Source organism: Caretta caretta, chromosome 10, assembly GCF_965140235.1.
Source record: "Caretta caretta isolate rCarCar2 chromosome 10, rCarCar1.hap1, whole genome shotgun sequence".
Classification (NCBI taxonomy): domain Eukaryota; kingdom Metazoa; phylum Chordata; order Testudines; family Cheloniidae; genus Caretta; species Caretta caretta.
The window spans coordinates 17,494,151-17,521,389 of NC_134215.1; the positions used below are offsets into that span (position 1 = coordinate 17,494,151).

Genomic DNA, 27,239 nt, shown 5'->3' on the forward strand with positions numbered 1-27,239 from the left:
GACGGCTACCAGTCGTACTGTACCGTCTGCTGCCACAAGGCAAGGGGTTGCTGCTACTGTGTAGCAATGCCGTACCGCGTCTGCCAGCACCCAGGAGACATAGGGTGACGGTTACCTGAGCGGGCTCCATGCTTGCCATGGTATGGCGTCTGCACAGGTAACTCAGGAAAAAAGGCGCGAAATGATTGTCTGCCCTTGCTTTCACGGGGGGAGGGAGGGAACGGGAGGCTGACGATATGTACCCAGAACCACCCGCGACAATGTTTTAGCCCCATCAGGCATTGGGATCTCAACCCAGAATTCCAATGGGCAGCGGAGACTGCGGGAACTGTGGGATAGCTACCCACAGTGCAACGCTCCGGAAGTCGACGCTTGCCTCGGTACTGTGGAAGCGCTCCGCCGAGTTAATGCACTTAATGCACTTAGAGCATTTACTGTGGGGACACACACACTCGAATTTATAAAACCGATTTCTAAAAAACCGACTTCTATAAATTCGACCTTATTCCGTAGTGTAGACATACCCTTTGACCCTGCTTCTGGGTCCAACAACTGATCCAATCTGGTGGCCTGCAAGGTCATAGTGCAAATAATCGCGTCAGTTTAATCAAGCTTTTGGAGGTCCGATCCTGCTCCCACTGACTTCAGTGGCTGCTGGATCAGGTCGTCGGGCTCAGCCCCTCCAAGTATTCAGGCGACTAACTCCCATAAGAGAGCGGGTCCTTGGTCACGGGGACGCTCCGCTACACTGGGAGGACACAACGCCTTTGTGGTGGTTTAACGTAACCCCACCAGGACGCTGCCTGATGCCAGAAAATCTTATTACCCCGCAGCAGAGCTCAGCAGCAGGGCCGGTGTCTGGAGCGGGTCTCCCCGCCAGTGGAAGGGGGGCTCCCTGCGGGAAAGCCTGCCCAGCCTGCCCTGACGGGGAAAAGCAGCGGTCGGGCACCGCAGCGACGCCCACCCTCCCTGCAGGCTGAGCCATGCCTCCCGCTGCACGCCCGGGGCTCGCCGCCAGCCCCCTGCCGGCCACTCACGGCCCGCTGCCGAGCTGCAGGCACGCGGCTCCCGGGGCGAGAGCAACGAGCGGGGGCTATTGTTCGCTTTTGTGTGAAGGGCGGGGGGAGGCTGGTGCACGCCCAGCCCCGGCCCTAGGAAGGCGGGGTGGCGGCCGGGGGGACGCACAGTCAGGGGAGGGGGAGGCAGGCGCCCAGCGGCACTTGCCAGGCACCCCCGGCGCTGGGCACGGGAACCCCGCGGTGAGCCCAGGCCGGCGAGCAGCAGCCTTGCAGCAGGGCCGCCGCGCCCCCGCCTCTCGCTGCCTTGCTGGGAGCAGCCATGTGTGCGCGCCATGTGCTGCGGGCGGCCGGGCGGGCGCGCTTGCTGCCGATGACAATCCCGGGCGCAGCAGGTGCGGGAGGGCGGGGGGAGCCCGCGGGGGCGCGGAAGACACACGGCCGCTGATGCTGGGCGAGAGGAGGCTGAGCATCTCTGCCCCTCCATGTGCTGACGGAACAGCAGCAGGAGAAGGACAACCCAATGGAGTACAATCACATCTACGTCCACAACGGCTCCCTCCTGGCTCACCACAAGTATGGCTGTGGCTTGGGATATGTACCTGTCATATACTACAGCTTGCTGCTCTGCCTCGGGCTGCCAGGTGAGTGCCACCCTCTGCCCGGCTCTCCGGCGGCACCCCAAAGGCTCTGCCCGGCCCCAGAGGATCGCCCTTAAGAGACGAGGTTTGCCTCAGTCGGTGCATTTTAAAAGCAGAGCCGTGACCTTTTGTTTAGGAGCAACCGACTTATCCTGACATCTGAACTCAGCCAGCAAGTGGAGAAAGTTTTTAGTCTTTAAGGAAAGACTCCGAGGGATGGAGCGGAATTATTCTGTCTCCAAATCATTTTAGAATAAAAAGCAAACAGTCTTGGAGCCACTTACGCTGGAAGACAGTTGGAGGGGGGGTGTGCACGTGTATATAGTTATAGGTCAACGGTTAGAAAAAGACTCATTCAAAATCAAGTCCTGTTTGCAGTATATGTTCACTGAGACCCGTTTTTTTAAATGACATGTCCAAGGTCCCCACTGCACAGAGCTCCAAGAAAATTCTGATTTTAAGAGACTTTGGCTGTTTGCAATACAGGAGTACTTTCTTATTGGCTCACTTTCGTTGGTACAGTAAAACGGTACATATTCTCACGGATAAATGTGTGTGTGTAGAGGAGCAAGGCATTGTTCTACTGTTAATACCTTTATATTAAGGACAGGGATCTTTACAGATCCAAATATACAAGACAATAATTCTGCTTTTGGATGGGATTTCGGGTTAGGTGCTTGTTTTACATTATTGGGCAAACCTTCTCTCTGTCTAGACAAATAACAACAGTCTCTTCCTAACATTGTTGCTAAAACTTTAGAAAAACTCCAGGTATTATCTTTAAAAAAAGAGGTGGTAAAATTCTAATTAAAGTTAAATATTGTAGTGTGTGATGGGTGTGGAACTTTTAATTTTTAAACACACTGGAAGCTTGTTTTATTAACCTATGTGGATTAACACAAGACATTTCTTAGATGATATACTTATTAGGATATGTATTTTACATGTATACTTCTAGGTAATGTTTTTTCTCTGCTCTTTAATGAGAGGTCTGTCTTCTTCTCTTTAATGAGGGGGGAGAGGGATTAGCAAACAGTTCCACTGCTTATAATGCACCTGTACAAGTGCTCTCTGGTTCAGAACCAGACATACATCGTCTCAGTTCTTAATCAAGTTTCCAAAATAATTAATTTGGCCATTTCAAGTAGAATGGTATTGAGGACTGGAGGGTTCAGGGGATTGGCATTGGGACATGAAGTCATGTACCTGTACGCTGCCTGCCCATGTGAGGAGTAATCAAAAATTGTTACTGTCAGATTGCTGCTGGCTCATCTCAGACCAGCTCCCAGTGGACAAGGGTAGCTTTAGGAACAAGGTATCTCAGATTCCACACATGAGCAAGGAACTGTGACTCCACAGGATTCCACTGAAGAAAGTAGCTGGTCAGCTAGAAAACCAGCATGCTCCAGGAGCCCATCCCTATAGCCTGGGCAGCAAGTTAAAGAGTCTAGTCAGGCCCACATGACCCACTGGTCCAGGGGTCTGATCCCTCACTCACTGAAGTCAATGGCAGTACTCCACTCATTTCCTATGAGTGCAGGTGTGAGCATCAAAAGCTCATCCCAAGAATACAGACCAGAGGCCAGCTAGCCAGAAAACAAGTTCTCCCGCAGAGAAGGGGAAAAGATGAGACAAGTGACACCAGGAGACGGGAAAGAGAGGAGGGGCTCCTTGTTTAACCAGGAAAGGTTAACCAGTCTGCCTCTAGAATATCAGTATACCTGGAGCCTGCACTGCCATTAGACAGCGCAAAACCCACCACTGCCACAACTGATTCGGATTGGTATGTTTGTCCCAGCACAGGGCAAGCACTGAGTAAGCTGTGGAGACTGCACTTTCTCACTCCTAGAAGTGGTCACGTCAGGTCATCACTCAGACATTTTGGTAGGGAAGACAGTCTGTGCTATACCAGTTCTATGGCTAAACAAAGGGCTTCGGTATCCAAGACTCCCAGCACTACATGCAGAGAAAACCCATGGTTTAAAAACTACTATTTAAAAATATCTTTAGTAAGGATTCCTCTTGACAAGCAAGAATAGAGGGAAATGTTAGAACATTTTTATTTGTCAAGATGAATCAATATTTTTGATAATGCAATATATAGTTATATACATACAAAGGTGCATTTAAAACATCTTGTAAATGGCAAGCAGCACTGATAAGATCTTAACAGATTTCTAAATGCTTTTTTTCACCTTAGCTGCTCTTGTTTAGAAAATTATATTCTTCAAGCCATTAGTTCATAAAAATGTTCGAATCAAACAGTGAGAGCCCTGTGTCTGAACAGTGGCTACAATACATATACAGTTGGTACCCAGCACATGAATTTAATTCACTGTGCCTTTTTTTCTTCTCTATAAGTAAATTCTGGTGCATGGCAAATCATTAAGAGAACTGCACAGTTAAGTCCTGTATTTAGCCACAAAGCATGTAAAGCACAGGCAAGCCTCTCCACTCTGTAGCCACGCTGTGCCTCAGCCCTGACTTAAAGGGACCCCACCAGCCAGGGAGAAAAGGTACCGTTTCCATGCTCATTCATTCCTTGGCCTCTGTGCCATGGCAGTCAACAATGATGCCATTGTGGACTCTGATACTGATAGGATACTGATTGGTCCAATAGGAAGTGACCTATACCACCTTAAGAATATACGAGTAGGAGGTTATTAGGAAGCAATGAGGTGCTACATCTACCTAAAATTGGGAAGATCCTTCATGCAGACACTAGGAAATCAGTTAATGAATGTTCTGCCTATACTTACACAACTGCAGATGTAGAATACATTCTAATTACGAACCTACTGTGATCCACCCGGGAATGTACGGTTAGAGTTAGTGCAAGGGTGATGGGCAAGGGTGATGTGAATTTTTCCTGGAACATACATCCATTTGATTAGGAAAAATGGCACTGACAATAGTAAAACAAAACAAAATAAAAAAAAAACAACAGAACAACTTAGAATCATAGAATAACAGAGTTGGAAGGGACCTCTGGAGGCCATCTAGTCCAACCCCCTGCCCAGAGCAGGACCAATCCCAACTAAATCATCCCAGCCAGGGCTTTGTCAAGCCTGACCTTAAAAACTTCTGAGGAAGGGGATTCCACCACCTCCCTAGGTAACGCATTCCAGTGTTTCACCACCCTCCTAGTGAAAAAGTTTTTCCTAATATCCAACCTAAACCTCCCCCACTGCAACTTGAGACCTAGGTGACCTCTTGATACTGATACCTAGAAACTTGATACTACAAGCCAAAATGATGCCTGATGTAACTCCAGTGAGTTCAGAGGAGTTGTATCATGGATACATTTGTCTTACCTTATTCAGTATATGTTATCTGAGGATAACACTGACATTAACATCCAAGAGAACTGTACATATATGGCATGCTGAGTGCATAAGAAATTCATGGAGTTCATTCTGGTATTACACTGGTGCTTTTAAAAAATACTCTAGGGGTATCTGAGTCTCCTTGCCTAAATGATAAAGACCCCGAGGTTCCCTGGATTGAGCTAGTTTTTTGTAATTCTGAGAACTTGAAAGAGAGGAGGATCTAGGTTCTGGCCTCACACACAGATATAGTGTCTGTGCAATACCTTGTTGAAATGCAAAAGGTTAACTGTTTGCCACTATTTTTAAAGGTGTGATAAAATCATTTTATTATTGTTTGGATTTTTTGTCCTACTGTAAAAAGGAAATGTCTTCAGCTCAACAGCTTTGCATGGAGACTGCATTGTACAACATGGATGCACACAGCATGCAGAGGGAGTAAAAGAAGCTATATCCCCTCACTTGTATGGCCCAGGCATAATTGCTGCCCCTGCTTTCAGGACAGCTCAGGGATTGCTTCCTCCCTATCCTCCTAGGGGTTCGGAGAGTGCCGAAGAGGGAGGGAGAACAGGGACATGACCTCATCATACTGCCCCTCCCCCCGATTGGCCTGTGGAGAGTAACTGGCACACTAGGAGGAATGAGCTATGCTGCACCCCCATAAAGAGATATGGCACCAGATGTGCTGCTCCTGTATGCCAGAGAGCCATCCCTCCTGGAGGTACCCCAACGCAGGGTGGCTGCACACCACCCAAATGCAGATTTGTTCCTTAGAGGCACAGATGAGCCCTGAGGGAAGAGGAAACCTGGTTAAACATGGATGGCCGAAGGTTAAGTTATGCTTCCTGCAATATACTTTTGCAGGCTATTCTAACTTGGGGATAGATGCTACAGACCCTCATTCTCACTAGGTAACATCTTATCACATGAGTAATTAGGCCCAGTAACAGGAGCAAGGCTTACAGAAGCAGGCCCTTGATCTGCAGAATCCAGCCTCTCAATGCAGAAAGCAAGAAAATGTGTGTCTGGCAGGAGCAGAGTGCACAAAGGCTGCTGGAAATGTAGGTACAGTAACTCCTCGCTTAACGTTGTAGTTATGTTCCTGAAAAAATGCGACTTTAAGCAAAACAATGTTAAGCGAATCCAATTTCCCCATAAGAATTAATGTAAATGGGGGGGGGGTTAGGTTCCAGGGAAATTTTTTTCACCAGACAAAAGACTATATTACATATATATATATAAAATGTGTGTGTGTGTATAGTATAAGTTTTAAACAATTTAATACTGTACACAGCAATGATGATTGTGAAGCTTGGTTGAGGTGGTGGAGTCAGAGGGTGGGATATTTCCTGGGGAATGCCTTAGTGCTGAATGATGAACTAGCACTCGGCTGAGCCCTCAAGGGTTAACACATTGTTGTTAATGTAGCCTCACACTCTACAATGCAGCACAAATGGAGGGAGGGGTGACAGCATGGCAGACAGAGACACATACCCTGCGTGTGGGAGAGAGAGAGAGAGACGCACATTGCCCCTTTAAGTATGCTGACCGCACTCTAAGTGAAGTTGCCTTTTTAAGTAGATCAGGAAGTTGAGACAGCAGCTGCTACCAGCAAGCTCCCTCCGTCCTGAGCCCTGTCGTGTCCGCCCCTGCTCTATGGAGAAGGGGTAAGCGGGGGAACAGGAGCAGGGGAGAGGGGGACACCCTGACATTAGTCCCCCTCATCCCCCCAGCCCGCACAGCAAGCAGGAGGCTTCCAGGAGCAGCTCCAAGGCAGAGGGCAGGAGCAGCACATGGCAGTGGGGGGAGGGACAGCTGAACCACCAGCAACTGATAGCCTGCTGGGTGTCTGCTGCACAGGGAACTTAGGGGAGCAGGGAGCTGATAGGGGGTTGCCGGTCCACCCTGGTTCCAAGCCCCCACCAGCTAGCTCCAACGGGCTGCTTTTTCTGTAAGCACTGGTCAAAGCAGGCGGCTGCCAAAAAACTTTATAAGGGAGCATTTATAACTTTATAAACGAGCATCGTTCTCTAATTGATCAGCAGCGTAACAACAAAACAATGTTAACCGGGACGACTTTAAGTGAGGAGTTACTGTATGAGGGACATGCAAACTCCATTGCATGTTATTCAGCAATCACCACATAGTATTCCTGTTTCCAAGCACCTGAGTAAAGTGCATTGGATCCTTTTGTATCTTATAGACTCATAGACTTTAAGGCGAGAAAGGATCATTGTGATCATCTATTTTAGGGGTTCTCAAACTTCATTGCACCGCAACCCCCTTCTGACAACAAAAATTACTACACGACCCTGGGAGAGGGGACCAAAGCCTGAGCCCACCCAAGACCTGCTGCCACTCTGGGGGTGGGGAGGCAAAGCCAAAGTCTGAGCCCCACCACCCCAAGCAGGGGGGCCAAAGCCCAAGGGCTTCATCCCCGGGCAGGGAGCTATAACCTGAGCCCTGATGCCCGGGGCTGAAGTCGAAGCCTGAGCCCCAGCCCCAGGTGGTGTGGCTCAAGCTTTTGGCCTGGGCAGCGAGGCTCGGGCTTCAGCTTTAGCCCTGACCTCAAGCCAGTCTAACGCCAGCCCTGGTGGCTCCATTAAAACGGGGTCATGACCCACAGTTTGAGAACCGCTGATCTAGTCTGAACTCCTGCACATTGCAAGCCAAAGAACCTCAGCAGTGTTTTTACAATGTACCCCTGAAATAGGCCCCTAACCTCTGGCTGAGTTACTGAAGTCCTCAAATCCTGGTTTAAAGATTGCAAGTTACAGAGAATTCACCATTTACACTAGTTTAAATCTGCAAGTGACCCATGCCCCATGCTGCAGAGGAAGGCAAAAAAAACCCAGGGTCTCTGCCAATCTGACCCTGTGGAAAATACCTTCCCAATCCCAAATATGGCGATCAGTTAGACCCTCTGTATGTGGGCAAGACAAAAATCATATCAACATAACTGCAAGACAGAAATATTACAGGAGGATTTGCAAATGGGAAAATGGATATATGCTGTGTTCCAAACTAGAAGAAAGAACTCAGTTCAACCATTGTTCATTAAATGGAGTTCACATAATAAATGGGCACTAAACTCTCCAGCACCAATTTTAGTCAAGGGGAATCTTTCCATTGACTTCAATGAGCAGTGGATGAGACCCAAAGTGTGTGGATGGTACCCTGTTTGAGCAGGAGCAGGGAGCTGATTTGGCAGCACTTGTGACTGGTATGAGACTAAGACAGTAAGAATAAGTGACTGATCCAGTAGCTTAGCTAACAAAGAGATGCTGAGAGATGTTATACTACATTAGGTTGGGCTAGGGCATAGAGATGGACAGAACTGCTGCATAAGCGCTTGAAATGAGTTCCTTTAAATGGCAAAATGATTGTCTGTTTTTAAAGAATGATGGATGCTGAGAAAAAAACAGATCCATAGCAATCATGCTGCACAAAAAAGGGTGACAGGAAGGAGTGTGTATTAGAGACCTTTAGTCTGGTCAGTATGTCTGGGGAAGTGTCTGCTAAACTGTCCCCAGTTGGAATACAAGGTCACTGGAATGAAAGGCAGCATCCATATAATTTCAGAAGGGGACATCGTTGTGCATCAGATGTAGTACAGTACTACAGTACAGAACACAACTGCAAATTTCTGGACAGATGAAAAGGAAGGGGTATTGTGTGTTGTTTTGCCAGGTCAAGGACTGAGTGGGAAGCAATGGTGTTCATGCTGAGACAATGTGCAATACATGGAAAGCTTAGCAGGCTGCAAAATACAAAGATATGTGGAGGGAAAATTACTAAAATTCGTTTATCTGGGAAGAAACACTCGAGCAGAGGTTTTTCCTGGAAATGACAGTGGTACAAAATATAGAGCAGAGTCAATTTTCATGTTGAGCCGGCAAATATTTGCAGAGCCCCCAGGAGCTGTTCTAGGAGCGTAGGATCTTTGAAAAACATTAGGTATCCTTATCACGCAGTCCTGCTATCCTCTCCTCCTTCCCCCACCCATCTACCGCTCAGCTTTTTAATGCTCCCTCTCCTCTTTTTTTTTCTGCTCGCCTCAGAATAGGGGGCATGACTCAGCAGAACTAAGTCAGCAGGAGCATGTCCTTCACAACATAAATCAAAACAACTTACCCTATGCAAAAGAAACAGAACAGGAAGATTCCCCAACCTGGAGTTCATCCTGCATTCAGCACCTGGTACAAAGCCCCTCCCTACACACAGTCATTTTCACCCATCTCCCCCACTGCCTTTCCTAGAGCTCTGCCCCTGACTGCCCCTACAAGAGAAGGGGAAAGTGAAGCTGGAGTTAACCCCTTGTCTACTGGGGACCCTGCAGTGCCCCTGCACTCTACCACAGTCTTCTTCCCCTGAATCAGTACATGAATAAAACAGTCAAATGTCCAAATTCAGAACGTGCTGCATCTGCCTCTCTAACGGTGACCTGGATGGAGGGGACTGTAGATAGAGCATCCTTAGGACAACACCATATCATTTTCATTAATCCCATCTGGCTACGTTCTACTCTGCTTATAGGGCAGGTGGGACTGTTCAGAGGAGACAGTAGAGAACAAAGCAGAAGCCATGCTGCAAGCCTGGGACTAGGAATATTTAGGGAGACCCAAAGGAGTCACACATCTATGTGAGCATCAAGCAGGGGCCTCTAAAATAAAGTGTTATTTACAGTTTGCTTCACCAGAATTGTTCAGCACTGCATGGGACCCTCCTACCACATGAGCCCCTCGGATAACACCTGTTTAACTTCTTCTCCCTCCTTGGTAAAAGACAACTCAGTCTAGTTACTAAGGGTGTGTTTCCTTTAAATGGGTGGGGATTTTTTAAAAAACTTGAGTTCCACTCAAATTAATTAATTGATTACAATTAATTTGAGTGAGCTAACATGTTTGTACTTGCAAGTGGTGAGACTCCACAAACGTTTGTTTTGGTACAAATGATTGTGAAGTATCCAGACTAGCACATCCAAATGTGTTAGCGATCGCAAGCCAGAAATCTCTAGTGTTGATATACCCTCCGTTGCTAAAACACGGCCAAATTCTGAGGGCCTTACTAAGGGCTTGTCTACATTGTGGGGTAATGCACTCCATGGGGGTGTGATTTCTGAAGTGCACTATTGTGGTGTGCAATAATTGGTACGTGTGGACACTAAAGGTTCCCTAGTTTACTTTAACACAATGCTACATTAAAATGCACTAGAGAACTATTAATGTCCAATAGGTTAGTGCACTGTAGAAATGATACTCCCATACAGCGCATTCCCCCCCACCAAGTAGACAAGCTTTTAACTCACTCCTTCAGGCAGAAGTCCCATTATAGTGTGAGCAAAACGGGCCATGAGATCTGAAAGCGTGGACTCCCACTGAATTGGGTGACAAGTCAGGAAGCCCTAAAGGCCTGTAGTTGTGGATCTCTGTACAGGAAAAGGACTTAAGTTAATACAGAGCTAAATCCTCTCTGTTATTACTTAGTAAGGACTTCAGGATATGGCCCACAATTAAATTCTGCACCATCTCCACCTTTAATTTCCATCTTGTACTGTTCATACTTGTATAAATATTGTGGCCCAATTTTTCAAAAGAGACTAATGATTTTGTCTCAGTTTTGACTGGTTAGCTTGAGACACCTTAAGGGCAGCTTGATATTCAGAGTAACACTGAGAACCCACCTTTGAAACCAGGCCCCTTTAAGTCACCTCAAATTGGGAAGCCAAAATTTGAGGCATCTAGAATCACTTTTGAAAATTTAGGTCTGCCTTTGCCCAAAGTGACTTGTCCAAATATTTTTAACCAAAAACTAAAACCCTTGCATATTCTTGGCACTATTTTGTTAAGCATTCTGTGTCTTCATTTAATACAGGTTTCCATTAGGGAACCATGACACTCTGATAGGAAGACAGCAGTCCAGATCTTGAGAAGATGAGTTTTGGAATTTTTTATCCCCTCCACACTGGTTTACATGCCTTAAAGCACTCCCTGCCATTCTTCCCCAAAGCACTTCTGCATTGCAGTTATAATTGAAGAAGTGGAGTATCACCATCCATTCTATTTCAGTTTTGATCAGGAGACCATAAAAATGCTTGAGGACAGTACACCTATGAGGCTAATTTCCTTCCACTTTTGTGTGCTTGCTTTTAAGATACATTAAAACCCAGCTCATTAAAATAATGGACACAGATATAATTTGTAGAGTATTGAGGTGCATAACGAGGAAGGTGCTTATTGTTACAGGTTTAAAAATAAATATTCTTAACCTCTGCCCTCCTCCAATACCCAAGACTGTTTCTGAAACCTGCTTTGAGCTTTTTCAGTGTGGTCAACTGTAATAATGGGCCTGATCCTCTGAGGTGCTGAGCGCCTCCCTGAGTATTAATGTGCCCTCAATTGCTACTGAAGTCATTGGGCCTGATTCTCCTGTCACTTACTCCAGTGTAAATCAGGAGTAACTCTGTTGAAGTCGATGAAGCTGCAGTAGCATAAAACTGATGTAAGTAAGAAGCGAATCAGGCTCCAGTGGCTTCAGTGGGAGCAGAGGGCACATAGGATCTTGTAGGACCAGCACCTGTGTTGTTACAGTGCAGCCTTCTTCACAATACTGCCAGTAGGTGGGGGAAGGAGAGGGAGACTTAAGTATAGTGTTTTATTTCCCTGTCTTTCATGGGCAGTGGGTGAAACTTCCTATGGGGGAGGCAAGCTTCTTGTCCTGCCTCTTCCGCCCACAGCCCCACCCACACTCCACCCCTGCTCTGCCCCAGGCCCTGCCCCCACCCACCGCTGACTCGCCACTCACCTCTTCACACACACACACACCCCGAGATCCTCCCTCCACTCACCTCCTCCCTCACCCACCTGCTGCTTGCCTCCTCATCCCCTCCTGGTCCCCCCGCAAGACCCTTTCCCCTCCTGCCACACGAACCCCACCACCACCTACTGTGCAGCTGGCTCGCCTCCTCACCCTGCTGCTGCCCCCGCCCCGTGACACCCTCTCCCCTTTTCACCTTAAAGCACTGATAATATTCCCCAAGGGAACTGAACTGGCTCAATTGCCAGATAGATTCTCCTCTGCTTGGAAGGGAGTTCGGTGTATGCAGTATAGAGAGAGACGAAAACCAAGGCTACCTGTGCCAACCTGAAGCCTAATCTCTCCTTTTGAAAAAGTGCTTGTCTGTGACAGACTGCATTCAGGCAATAGTTTAATCACCTTTCTTACACAGAATTCCCTGCCAGACTTGTTTACTTAAACTGGGTTTGAATATAACGTCTATATCAAGAAATAAACTCACTGGCTACATCAGCTCCTCCTTGAGCCAGGTGAGCAGTTACTTCTGCATACAGAGAATAACGGAAGGATCGTCATTTGGAAACTGTTTTTAACCCCAATAACACATTTTCCTACAATATAAAAGTCAGCTGAATGTGGCCAAAGGCTTCCTGGGTGTTGGTGAATGCCTGTTAAATGGCTTCATTACCACTTCAATGGCTCTTTAACAGTTTCAGTGATCTCTGCTACTAGGTCTCTGGAAGGCTTTTTCACTGTGTAAAATTAGGCTGTGTCTACACTACATGAATAACGTAGCTGGAGTCGAGGTACCTTAGGTCGAGTTACCGCAGGGGGTCGACGGCAGAAACTCTCCCGTCGACTTACCTTACTCTTCTTGTCGATCTGCAGTCAATTTGGCGGGTCTTCACTAAACCCGCTAAATCAACCACCGGTGGATCGGTCCCAGAGCGGTGATCCCGGCTGGAGTGTAGACCTGCCCTTACTCATGGATCCCCTCCGCTTGCCTCCTCACGTCTGCCACTGACTCCCCGCTCGCATTCTCACACGCGCACCCCCCGTGGGGGGTGAGGAGAGATGTGGCCGGCAGCTGCGGGGACCTCCAAGGGGGCCAGTGAATGGGGTGGAGGAGAAGAGAGGAGGAAGATTCACCCCAGGCAGCAGCAGCAGCAAGCTGTGGGAGCCTTGGGTCAGGTCAGAGCAGGAAGGGGAAGAGGCGGGAGTGGGGGGGGAGCACCATGGTCCAGGTGGCAGGTGGCAGGGACAGCTGTGCTAGGGAAGGCAACGCTTCCCCTTGCCTATTATATCTGTTGCCCATGCTGTCTATTATAACATACATATAAAAAGATGCACTCACACTGTATATATGTACACATCTATAGCTGTACGGATGTACACACACGGGCCTAGATTCTGAGGGGCTCCTGTGCATTCCTTGTAGTTCCTGTGCTCTGTGGATTCCATGGACAGGGAGGAGGCAAGGATGGAGCAGAACGTTCACCCTGCATGCACAAAGAGCAGCCTTGGAGAGATTGTGCGTGCCAGAATACAGGCTTACGGTGCTGCTCCCCACTGGGCCCCTCTACTTAGGTCATGGCATAAAAAGCCCCAATCTAGCCCACAACAGATCAGGTGTGTTAACACAGGGGCCTAAAATGCCTTACACTGTGAGAATTAGGATGTGGTAAGTGCGAGGAAAATGAGGCCTGTATTATATCAAACACAGCTTCCTTCAGTATAGTGCATTAGTCCTAGAGTTGTACCACTAGGTCTGCTCCATCAGGCAGGCTACCAAAATCCTAGTCCAGCAGCCTAGGAAAATCCAGAGGCCCATGCTGTGCAAGTGAAATGCATTACTCACTGTCTGCCAGACAAGTTACTGCACTTAAAAACCCTGGGTGCGCTGACTGACTGACTAGGCTGAAAATGAATATTGGCCAGTGGCCCTCAACACAGTTACCTTGTAAATGCCCTTGAAGAGCTGAAGAAATGGATCATTTGCTCACAAAATCTTCTATTTTGTTAAAATCTCTCTCTGGCTCTGACCAGCCTCCTGGGTACAACCAGTACAACACTTTGGGAAGGGTACAGAATACATAGTGCTCTTCACCAGAGTAAGGTGCAATGGCTAATCAGTACCATGTGCAAGGAAAAGGAGGTGGAAGGCCAGTTTTCATTGTCAGATTCAAGTCTGAGGCATTGATCAATCAGCACACCCAGGATTTTTAAGTGAATGTCTGCAAAGTAGTTCATGGCAGGCAGTCACTAATTCAGTTTCACCTTCATAGAGTGGAGTTTTGAGTGACCTGACCAGCTGAATAATAGGGTAGTATTTTTCCCAGGCAGCCTAGTAAGTCTTTTCTATTTCCAGTTTCATTTTCACCTTCCAATCTGAGGGGATGGTCAGTCAACGAACCCAGGATTTCTAAGGATGAGTCACATTAGAGCTTTTTCTTGAGGAGCCCTACCACATACAATTATACCATAGCCTTTGTGCTGCCCTGCTTCTCCTTCAGCATGGACCCTCTTCACACCCTCCCTGCAGTTCTGCTCTGGACTTTGCCATTTTCCACTGCTGCTTGCACTGCAGAATGACACTCTTTGCCATTGTGCCTGGTGAGAGATGAGAGACACAGAGAAATGGTTTCACTTGACTCGTCTTTCCCTGCGGGAGTGCGTGTATGAGTGCGTCCCATTCTTTGGTTCCCAAACAATATGACAATAAATAATCAGCCTTTTAAATCACTTCTCACAGGTATCCTCTGAGGAAAAGGAAGGAAGATGTGCTGTATCAGTTGCAGCCTTAAAGTATCACATGAGTGGGTCACCTGGCAAGCCCTGCACTGTTTAACAAAGCTCTTGACCACAAGCCACCATATTGAGAGACAAGGGCAAAGTTTGCTCCCCTAAGCAGGCATAAGTTCACTGAAGTTGCCCCCACTTATATTTGGTTTGAATTTGGCCCATAGTGCTTTAGGACAGATCATCATTTACACTGTAGCACTGAATTTATAGAAAATATTGGGGTCACCTTATCTTTTTCTCTGATAAATTCGATCTAAGTTATTCTTGGACATGAAAATTAAACAAAAATTCTAGCCTGCTACAGCAGGCACTATTAATAAATGAATGTTGAGTAGCAAAAGTCACCCGCTGGCAATAGTTATGATACAGTCACCACCGAGATCTCCATACCAGTGGTTTTCAACATTTTTTCATTTGCAGACTTCAAAGGATTTAGTGCAGATCCCTTTGGAATTCTTAGACATAGTTTGTAGACCCCCAGGGGGTCTGCAGACCACAGGTTGAAAACCACACCCTTACAAAAAGAAAAGGAGTACTTGTGGCACCTTAGAGACTAACAAATTTATTTGAGCATAAGCTTTCGTGAGCTACAGCTCACTTCATTGGATGCATTCACGAAAGCTTATGCTCAAATAAATTTGTTAGTCTCTAAGGTGCCACAAGTACTCCTTTTCTTTTTGTAAATACAGACTAACACGGCTGCTACTCTGAAACCAGTCCTTACAAAGTAGAAGATAAAAGCCATGGTAATCTCAAATGTGGTAAATGTTGCCATTTGATTCTGTACTGGCAATCACACTAACATTAACTACTGAGAATAGTAAATGTCTAGTTTTTAATGTTGTCTACTGTTTTATAATACATCATCTAGTCCTATCAAGCATCTTTGTTCCTCATTGTATATTTTCTAGTATTTTGAATTTAAATTTTCAGGATTTTTTTTCATATATAAAGGGCCTGTCAATATAGTGAAAGGAAATCATTATTTGAAAAGTTAAAAAAATGAGATTACATTTAAAATTGCATAACAATATCTTTATGTGAAATGCAGGAAGTTGTAATATTTGACCTAAAGAATAATTTTACACACACTCTCTCTCTTTAGCGACAATCTTATTCAGTAAAAGGCGTCCCTTATATAGGGTTGCCAACTTTCTACTTGCACAATACTGAACACCCTTGTCCCACCCCTTCTCCAAGACCCCGCCCCCTGCTCACTCCATCCCCCCTCCCTTTGTCGCTCACTCTCCCCACCCTCACTCACTCGCTCATTTTCACCAGGTTGGCTCAGGGGGTTGGGGTTGGTAAGGGAGGGGGTGAGGGCTCCAGCTGCGGATGCAGGCTCTGGGGTGAGGCCAGAAATGAGGAGTTCAGGGTTTGGGAGGAGGCTCTGGGCTGAAGCAGTGGGTTGGGATGCGAGAGGGGTGAGGGCTCTGGGCTGGGGGTGTGGATTCCGGGGTGGGGCCAGAAATGAGGGGTTCGGAGTGCGGGGGTGGTCTGTGAGCTGAGGCAAGGGGTTGGGGTGCGACGGCTCCGGCTGGATGCAGACTCTGGAATGGGGCTGGGGATGAGGGGGTTGAGGTGTAGGAAGGTGCTCTGGGCTGGGACCAAGGGGTTGGAGCACGGGAGGGGTCACGGGTCTGGACAGTGCTTACCTCAAGCAGTTCCCAGAAGCAGCAGCATGTCCCCCCTCCGGCTCATACGTGGAGGTGTGACCAGGCGGCTCTGTGCGCTGCCCCTTCCACAGGTGCCGCCCCCGCAGCTCCCGCTGGCTGTGCTTCCTGGCCAATGGGAGCTGTAGAGCCAGCGCTTGGGGCTGGGGCAACATGTAGAGCCCCCTGGGTGCCCCTACACCTAGGAGCCGGAGAGGGGACATGCCACTGCTTCTGGGAGCCGCACGGAGCCACGGCAGGCAGGAAGCCTGCCTTACCCCTGCTATGTTGCTGACCGGACTTTTAACGGCCCAGTCAGCAGTGCTGACTGGAGCCACCAGGGTCCCTTTTTGGCCGGGTGTTCCAGTCAAAAACCGGACACCTGGCAACCCTACCCTTATATGACCTTATGGATTGTTTGTCACCCAGTAAGCAACAGCCATAGTAACTTTATTTAGCTACCTTAGAGACTAACAAATTTATTTGAGCATAAGCTTTCGTGAGCTATAGCTCACTTCATCGGATGCATTCAGTGAAAAATACAGTGGGAAGATTTATATACATAGAGGACATGAAACAAGGGGTGTTAGTATACACACTGTAAGGAGAGTGATCACTTAAGGTGAGCTATTACCAGCAGGAGAGCAGGGGACGGGGTGGGGGACCTTTTGTAGTGATAATCAAGGTGGGCCATTTCCAGCAGTTGACAAGAACGTCTGAGGAACAGTGGAGGGTGCAGGGGGGAATAAACATGGAAGTGAGCTGTAGCTCACGAAAGCTTATGCTCAAATAGATTTGTTAGTCTCTAAGGTGCCACAAGTCCTCCTTTTCTTTTTGCGAATACAGACTAACATAGCTGCTACTCTGAAACCTTTATTTAGCTAGTTTATGATACTGAACTACCAAACCACACAGTGGCATAACCCTGCTATCCACTTAACTTATAAAGGAGATTTCACTGCATGCAGAGTCTGTTTGTTACGCACAGAATATATTCCTCAAAAGTAACAAGTGTTTCTGTTTCCTGCTTAGAAACACTCAACTGCTATTCTTTAAGCTCACAAGCTGTGATAATAGGCAGTTGAAGTATTTCTATAATTCCCCCATAAAACAGATAATATTTGAGGTATGACTATAATCCATAAAAGCAAGGAAACTAAAGGATATATTGTGCCTTTCAGGCACAGACAACACTTGGGGAAGGTACAGAAAGCGCTCCAGGAGGCCAGAACCCTGGGGGAGTGGGAGAGATGATGAGCACTGCACAGTCTTCTCCAAGAGTACAGAATCTAACTGCTTCTGCCCCTGACCAGATGTGCACCCCTTTACTCTCTCCACACCTGTCAAGGTCCCAGTGGTGCTAGCTTTGCATTGCACAATCCTTGTGCCCTGAACTCCTTGCGCCCAGACCCTGCCCCCTTTTGTACCCCCACAGGGGCTGAACACGTTTGTTGCTGAAATTCTCTCCTAAACCTGTGATGCTCTGGCTTTATAGGAAACACTGTAAGAAAGGATCACCTCTGACACGGTAAGCAGACCTTGGAGGAGTTTCTACTTGGAACTTGTTTACACTAATATTAAGTTGACAGCAAGGTGGGGTGTGGAACGGGAGTAGATCAAAGTGCATCAGGGACCTGTTAGTGTGCAGCAGCAGGGTCCTCACAGATATTTAGTGATCAGCAGGCTAGTGTGGGGTAGATTTACACCCTGTTTGCAGCAAACTAAGTGTTCATGTAGACAATCCTTTGCTGTAAAGTCCACATGGGATTCAACATCAGAAGTAAAGGCAACCGAGGACCATCTCTCACTTCAGGCTTTTCCCTGACAGATGATCTCTCTTAGATGCCTAGAACCCCAAAGACATAGGGCTGTACAGGCCAATGCCAATGATCTGAATTGCGCATTGAAACACACAAAGTCAAGCAGACTTTGGAGGACAGATGAAATTCTCTCCTTGCATACAGCTTGGCTGAGTAAGCAGGCAGCCAAATGCTGCCCTAGCTGAGGTTTCTGAATGATGTTTGGGTGCAGCTCCCTATTGACTGCACTGCATTATTCCAGTCTGGATAACTGCAGTGGAAGGAACAGCCATGCAAGAAGGAACAAAGCTCTCCTGGACACTATTGCTACCTGGATACTAGAAACCCCCAGATAATATATCATTAGGGCAAGAGGCAGATAGATCCCCTCTATTGAAGGGGATAAATTGAACAGTTGCTCTGCCCCAACCCACTAGTCTCATCTCTTGCAGCCTCCATCCTTGGCTCTCTGATAGATGTTAGGAAAGCCAAAGTCCTGTACTGCAGTGAGTAATGCAGCCTAAACTTATATTTGTCACCCCCTAATCAGCTCCCACAGCAGTGACCAATCCATTCCAAATCTGAATGATCTTATCCACGAAGTAGCCAGAAAATGTCCAGAAAGAAACATGCACCAGTGTGTCCAAGTCAAGCCAAACTGAATTCACCCATGTGTTCTCCATCCCTAACAGACCCAGCAATCGGGTCTCTGCATATGCTATGGTGGACGAGGACATTTTTTATCTTTACCACCATTAGAATGCATAAAAGTGACCTGTCAGGATAGGGCAAAGAGAGCAGATATCTGGGAATCACCATGACAATTGCAGAGGGCAATATATTATTGTCATTATGGTATGGTCCACTGGCTGAACAGCATTCTCCCCAGTTTCACCAGGCACTAGCCCTGGAGAGGGCTCAAGAATACCACAGAGAAGAATTCTACATTGCCAGGGAGATGGACAAAGTGAGTAAGTCTCCTATACCTCTCTCCATACTGTACAGAGCAATGAAGGCTATTCCTGAACTCTCTGCTGAGGCATTATCATGCTGGCAGTTTTCTGCTGAACCTCAGTAATGGCGTTTATATCTGTTCTCACTAAGTAAATGATATTATTGTATTTCATATCACCCAGCCAGCAAAATCACTAATGTGATTCCAAGGAAAGTTTTTCCAATACAAGATACTGTAGCCCTTGCAGAAAAATTGGATAGTGCTTCCCTGTACTTTGGCAGATCAATTTTCTAATCCAGCTCACAGGGCAAAGCTAGCTGGCATCTTGGTATACACTGTTACTGCTGGCCTTGGTAATGGAGGAGCACAGAGGCAGAAGCTGCCCATAAATCCACTCAACTGTGGGGGCCTAGAACTAATCAACACCTCCCACAAAGCAGGCAGGAGGAAGCAAGGCCAGGGTGCCTGGAAGATGTGCATATCCAGCTTCATTGTTGAAATTCCAACCAGAACCTCTGACAAGGGCAAATTGCCTCACAGACACAGCCTTCCTCACTGCAGCAGTCTATGGGTGACTCAAGTTTACAGTATTCTCAAAGGAGATGCATACACTGGGTATATTCAGGTTACAAGGTGCCAGGCCATGAAACATGGCTGGCCAAATCCTATAGTAATTTCTCAGTCACATTAAGTTTTCTGAGTCCAGGATTTTCGTGATTATATATTGTTCATTCTATCTCTGATTGCCAGATAGCAGATCCTATTGAGAGATTAAGGTTTTCTTGAAAAACAAGGAAATGGAGCACTCTGCCTACCACAGCCCCCTGATGCTGCTCTAAATTGAAATCAATGGAGTTACACCGATGTAAGATTGGTGTAACAGAGAAGGAGGGTCAGGCCTGGTATAATCCCTAATGCCAGAAAAACTAATTTGAAAGAAAGTCTTAAAATAATATTCTGGGCAAGGTTCTACTTTACATTTCATATATATGGTTCTGACACCTTGATCACGTACTGTTTGGCTTAGCTATTCTACAAGAGTTTGCTTTGTTTCAGGGTGTGATTTTAATCATTCTCTTGAATTTTGATTAATCCCAGAACTGGAATGTCGATGGTGGTTACTCCTGTCATTCATTTTGTGTGACCCTTTTCTCCAGTAGCTAAAAACCTGCTTTGAGAAAGCAGGCTCGGGAGGCCTTCCTAAGTCAAGAGTTGTCGTAATTGCCAAGTGATAGTTAAATAATATGCATTCTCATTTCAGTTTTAGGACACATTTAGGGCATCATTACTTTTACTTACATAATTTCTGCTCTTTCTGATTTCAAGAAGTCCTCATAATTTTTCTTGATTTGCCTTGGGAGAGCAATCTGTAGAAGAGGGAGAGGTAATTACAGCACTTATGAAAATGTCAAACACAAATATTTGGCAAGCCATGCTGTCAGTAAACCAAATCTCCATCTTTGTTTAAACACTACTGTGGCCACTCTAGCCACTTCGATCAATCTTTGGATGGGACTAATCTACCATACCTTACTCTGATGAAACTGCCAATGGTAGCAATAGGAGTTTTGCCTAAGACAAGACTGCATGATTGGACCTAATGTAATGTAAGCCCTTTGATATGTTGGCAACTTATTGTTGTGCTATTTAAGCAACATGTAACCCTTCTTTTAGGCATAGGTTGGGTGATGGGCATACTGGACAGTGGCCATGGGGCTGCAGGCAAAATCCTGTCTGAGCCAAAAAGGCAGTGTACGGGATTTCTTCAGTGGTGTTGAGCCAAATCATACATAATTCAAAGAGTTTTACTCAAGTATAAAAGTTTAATTTGAACTGCATTTTTCCCCTTAATGGCTCAGGAATACTCCAGTAGCAGCAACAGATACAAGGCCTCACTGTCAGAGATGTATCCTTAAGGAGTATCTCTGGCTAAGCAAGGAACTGTTTGGGGAGTAGATGGATCTGGTGGCAATAAGGTCGATATGGATCCTGAATGAAGAGCCAGCAAAACTGTCATGATAGAAAAGGCCTGTGAAGTGCTGAGAGCCTCAGGCATGGTTCTGAGTGCCTCACCCTGCTCAAGTGAGAATTGAGGAATTCTTCACAGGATTGGGCCACAAAATGATCAAGTTAAGATGACCTATCAAGGCCAGTTTGATTTCCAATCCTTTGCCATAGGGTTCAAACACACACACACATGCATGCGAATGAGCAGGGGAATCAAGTGAGCTGTAACAAAGTCCCTTTTATACCTTCTTTTTTCCCTTTCTGTCATGGAAAAGGGAGAGGAAAAGGCTGGGGAAAAGAAGAGGAAAACAAAAGGGGGAAGGGGAACTAACTGGAAGCCAAAACAAAAAAGGGTTTTTTAGTAAAAAGAAAAACACACAACAAATTTTTGAAAAAACGAGTATTTTCCACACCAAAACAAGTTTTTTTTTGAATTAGGCACAGACAACATAGGAGTTCACTCTTTGGTTTCTTGAACTTTAATGAAGATAGTTCTGCTACAGCACGCCTGAAATGTAGCTACAGCTCAATCAAACATTAAAATAAGGCTAAATCTACCTCCCGTTTCAGAGTAGCAGCCGTGTTAGTCTGTATCTGCAAAAAGAAAAGGAGTACTTGTGGCACCTTAGAGACTAACCAATTTATTTGAGCATAAGCTTTCGTGAGCTAGAGCTTGATGAAGTGAGCTGTAGCTCACGAAAGCTTATGCTCAAATAAATTGGTTAGTCTCTAAGGTGCCCCAAGTCTTCCTTTCTACCTCCCGTGAAACTAACTGAACTTTTCTGTCTCCACAGCAAACATCCTGACAGTCATCATTCTGTCGCAGCTGGTGGTTCGCAGGCAGAAGTCCTCCTACAACTATCTTTTAGCACTAGCTGCTGCTGACATACTGGTACTTTTTTTCATTGTCTTTGTTGACTTTTTGCTGGAGGACTTCATCTTGAATAAGCAGATGCCTCAGATATTGGACAAAATAATTGAGGTATTGGAATTTTCTTCCATACATACGTCCATTTGGATTACCGTGCCATTAACAATTGATAGATACATAGCAGTATGTCATCCGCTTAAATATCACACTGTCTCCTACCCAGCTCGTACTCGAAAAGTCATTGTGTGTGTGTATATCACCTGCTTTTTGACCAGCATTCCCTACTACTGGTGGCCCAATATTTGGATTGAAGACTACATAAGCACATCTATACATCATGTCCTTATCTGGATCCACTGTTTTACTGTTTACTTGGTACCGTGTTCCATTTTCTTCATTCTGAATTCAATCATTGTGTACAAGCTCAGACGAAAATGCAATTTCCGACTGAGAGGATATTCCACAGGGAAAACAACAGCCATTTTGTTTACTATAACTTCTATTTTTGCCATACTTTGGGCACCAAGAATAATCATGATACTGTATCACCTCTATGTATCACCTTTAAACAACACTTGGTTGGTACATATTGTCTCAGATATTGCCAATATGCTAGCACTGTTGAACACTGCAATTAATTTCTTCCTCTACTGTTTCATTAGCAAGAGATTTCGCACAATGGCAGCTGCGACACTAAAGGCTTTCTTTAGGTGTCAGAAACAACCAGTTCAGTTCTATACAAACCATAACTTTTCAATAACTAGCAGCCCTTGGATTTCCCCTGCCAATTCTCACTGCATCAAAATGCTTGTTTACCAGTATGATAAAAATGGAAAACCTATAAAAATATCACCATGAAAAGAAGGATTGTTGGTGTCTCTGGATGCATCTTCTTTTCAAGCCGTTACATCACCAGGATGTAAACTGCTGACATGGCTATTTTTGAAAGTGGTCAGTTGATTTCATTTCCCTGACAGACTAAAGGCAGATCAGACTGTAGGCAGAGAATGGGAGTACTTCATCTGGGGAGTCGGAATGAGAAGGCAAAATGCCTCTTTCCTGTTACATAGCATTTTGAATATGCTTTGGAGTACAAGTCTTTATGTTAATTTGCTATCAAGTGTCCATGTGCAAGCATTGGTGCAGTACAGTTGTTGGGGGAAAAGCCACGCCGAAGTTGTTTAATTGCAACCATAAAAAAACTCCTGTGACCATGTAGTTGTCTTCACTATTGACAAAGTGAATGCTTTACGTACTGTGGAAGGTATCATTTGCACTGCGTGCACTTGCCTAAAACGATGTGTCATTTCTAACATGAAATATCGCTACACGCAGTCCCTGCTATTGAGGACTTTCTGCAGTGAGCAATCTGGAAGACATTTGAACTGTGACAAGCCCTTCCAAGCTCACTTGAACTCCAGGCTTGAACTCAAGGCTCAAGGACGGATATTTCACCTGTTATAGTCTTGGCATGAAAAGCAATCCTGCAAGCTGCCAATATTTATATGCTTTACGTTGTTTTATCGAAGATAGCGGCCAGAGGAGAGGAGTCTGAAAGGAAGGGGAAGGAGGTTTCTTCAGCCAAGAACAAAAGTAGAATATTTCTCCAGTGACTTTAATTAGACTCTCCAAAAGCCCATAAATTCGGGGCCCAGTCCTGCAAGGTACAGCGGTCCCATGGGGCCCGATTCTGTGAGGTGCTGCATGTACACTGAGCAACATTTTGTAATTAATTTCAGGGAGATTTGGGTTGGGAGGCCCCTGGGTGTGTGAGCCCTCTCTGCAGTTACCCCAGAGTGTCTCTTGGGGCTGACCTGGTTCCTGGAGTCCCAGCTCTCTAGCCACAACATGGAGATGGGGTCCTCCCCTTGTGATGTTGCTCCCCTTCCCTGGCCCTTGCACTGTTGGATTGCCAGCCTCAAGGTCCCGCTCCCACACTGCAGGAGATAACATCATTAAATCAGGAGTCGGACATTTTTTGGTTATAAACAGGAGTCTCCCTGACATGCTAGGAGACTTGGTGAGCCTAGCTATGTGTTTAATGAGAAATATGGACACCACAACTCCCATTGGAGCCAGTGAAAATACTCAGCACCCCCCTTGACTGGGCCTTTAGAAATTATACATACAAAAATTAAATATTAGAACTTGTTTGGGCTATGCTATCACAGATTTACCGTTTAGTTGTTTAGTTTAATAGTCAAAAATCTGTGTGTGGATTCAACATATTAAAGACTCCACAACAGTAAAAACAAAGACTACCAAAAATGCAGGGCAGTGAATTTTAAGGTACTTTAATTAGGATAAATATTTAAATTCTCTTCCTCCACACTCATAAGAAGCATTTCAGGAACTCTGGTAGAAGACACAGGAAGAAGATATCTACATCAGGCTACTGAGAGGCATTTCATTTGCTATTATCCCTCTTTGTTGTTGGTATGTGGTCTCACAAAGCATGCATCATAACATGTGAATTACTTGTGGAGCACTTAACACAGGCCTTAACAAAGAGTGTAAGATTATGTTTCCTTGCCTGGTAAACACAGTCACAGCTTTGTCTGTGAGCATAGGGGCTTCTCAACTGATACCTGCAAAAAAGAGGGAAGCTCAGGGTTTGCAAAGTGTCAGTATATGTGCCTCATTGTGAGCAGGAAGCTCACAAAAGACCCAATGCTGTGACATCCTGAGATCCTCCGAGAGGGGGAATAGAGGGCACTCAGCACCTCCTAGAACTAGGCTCAATAAAATCTGTAGGTATTGAACAGTCTGCCATACCTTGAAGTCTTACTATGTTTTAAGAAATGCTGAGTACCCACGAGTCCCAACAGCCTGATTCCCCACTACCTTGCTCCTCATGTAGCCATTTACTCTTGTGTAAAGTGAGTGCAAAGTGGATGTATACAGCCACCAAATAAGAATGCACCGTGCACAGACATAAATGACAACACAAGGCACAGGAAAGATCAGATGATTGAGGTGATATACTTTATTGGATCAACATCTGTTGGTGAGCGAGACAAGTTTTCGAGCATACAAGTAGAAAGCAGTAAAGTATGAAGTCCAATTTATCTGGTCCGACAGATCTTTACCTACATTAGAGTAGGGCTTATTTGGGAAAGAATGAGACTACTCAAGCAGTAAGGATTTGTAAAATTGGGTCCATTATGCTCAGATCCTCAGCTCCACTGACTTCAGTGTGAGTCTAGGGTGCTCAGTATTTCCCTGCAAGGTGCTAAGCACCTCCTCTATCAGGCTGCTGAATTATATAGTCTAATGATTTTTCAGTTCAATCAGAAAGGGGTGGGGGATGGGGGGGAATGTGCCTGAGAACAGAATTTGACCCTTTCCCCCAAAGCAGCATGGCAAGAATTAAATCTTTTGAAATAAGAAGAGAGGAAAAAAACAAGCAAACAAAAACCCACCCTGTGATCTTTTCACACTAATCTTGACAAAACGTGATGTATGCAAAACAGTAATTGCAATAATAAAGCATAAGGAAACGCTAGGTCTCTGAATGTGTCATTACCGACAACTAAATAAGGGTAAAATTATTAGCTTCTTTACTACTGATTTACTTATTTATTTATTAGTCTTTGTCCTTTTCCCCGCCATTCCTCAAGCTCTCTCTTTATTCTCCTTCTGTGTAAATTGATATTAACCAAAGTTTACCTTTTTTAAAAAGGTACTAGCTATTTAATTTTGGGGAAGACACTGTATTGATCTCTTTTTTATTTTAAATTTGTTATGAAGAATGCTAGTCTGAGTTACATGTGAATATGTCAAAGTGCAATATACCTATATAGAGTAAGTTATTCATTTTTGAGAACGTTATCTAATATTGAAAACAAAATGTATTTATATGAACATTTCACTATTCTACTTAATATATTAGTAACCTTACATAAGTAATTGAATGTTTAAGTTTTTTTAAAAGATGCATATATTTCAGTTCAGTATATGGAATAATCTGCCATATACATTGTGTGATTTATTACTTTTCTTACCATGATGTTGGTCCTGAAAACTAGCAGTGTAATCTCTCTTTTGTTTCCTACTTATATTTTTTATTTTAATAAATGGCCATATTTAAAATTTTAAAACTCTTAGTGTGAGGATTTGATTTCTGAACTAAAGATATTCCACCAGGTTATTGTAATCTTGTTTTTTTAAAAAAACCTCACTACCATTTTCATATCAGTCTTTGAAATACCATGGTATTACTTTCATAGGTATTTAATCAACCAGTTCATTTCCAATAATTTTGGGGCTTTAAGGGCTCGATTCAAAGCCTCATTGAAGTCAACAAAAAACCTCCCACTGGTTTCAATGGGGTTTTGATTAGGCCATAACTTATTAACAATAAACATTCTGAAGACTTTTTTGTGAGGGGACAGTTTGGGAAATAAAGCCTTGACTTTTTAGTCCACTATATGAGAGCTGCTGTTGACGATCCTTGCCTTTTTTAGTTTTGTGAAGCATCTTGCAATGACTGTTGTTAACTAGCCAATGTCTTGCTGTATTCTTTGTACCACCTAATTTTCCTATAGTAAAAACTTAACCAAGCACTCTCTGTCTCACTATTTAGGAAAATAAAATATTCTGGAGACAGAAGTATCTTGGTTGCAGAGAGGGGATTTTGTACTTGTTTTATTGTTTTAACTTACATTTCAAATACCTACAATTAGGGGGGGGGGAAAAAGCTGTGAACAGAGAGTCTAACAATTACTTGCAGGCATATGTCCTTGAAAAATCACAGCTATGAACAAAGTCATTTTTAAACACAATGCTGAGTATATAATATTATAATAATGAGACCTGTTATCTATTTGAATTGTAAACATTGATATTTTCATAACTAGAGAATATATTGTGTTTGACAAACTTGTTTGTATTATAATAAATTCTGAGCTGGTGCATAAAAACTCTTTTATTGTAATGTTTGGAGTCATGATGTTTATTTTGTAGATGTTTATGACAGTTAGTGTGTAGGGCCCATGCTTGCAACCCATGTTCAAGTGACTGCTCATTGAGTATAAGTGGTGGAATCAGCCCCATTCCATAAATAATGTATCTTCAAAACATCCATCATGTACGTATGTAATTATTGGGCCCGATTCTCCACTACCTTATGGACCAAATTCTCAGCTGCTTTAAATGTGCAAAACTCTATTGAAGTTAATGGGTCTGTGCCCATTTATGCTAGCAGAGGGTTTGGCCCATTTACATCTGCGCACAGTGGGCATGAAACCCTACCAACTCTGAGTGATGTAAACAACAATAAAAGATGCAAAGCAGCAGAGAATCAGGCCCACTGCTCCCACTGACTTCAGAAAAGTCCAGTAGGCTTAAAACTGGTGCAGTGAGATGGAAAGTCT

General features: G+C 45.0%; 2 protein-coding genes across 2 annotated transcripts in view; one reads left to right on the forward strand and one right to left on the reverse strand.

The window, feature by feature from the left end:
* Positions 1-662: 662 nt before the first annotated feature.
* On the forward strand, positions 663-26,770 carry GPR139 (G protein-coupled receptor 139). The gene is made up of 2 exons (XM_048865776.2): positions 663-1,660; positions 21,788-26,770. Exons 1-2 carry the CDS (start codon positions 1,540-1,542, stop codon positions 22,720-22,722), a joined length of 1,056 nt encoding a protein of 351 aa, XP_048721733.1. The 5' UTR covers positions 663-1,539; the 3' UTR covers positions 22,723-26,770.
* IQCK (IQ motif containing K) overlaps positions 20,285-27,239 on the reverse strand; it is a 214,045-nt gene continuing 207,090 nt past the window's right edge. Inside the window, exon 10 of the transcript XR_007358682.1 lies at positions 20,285-20,353. The gene's annotated coding sequence lies outside the window, so the exon portion shown is untranslated. The remainder of the gene's footprint in view (positions 20,354-27,239) is intronic.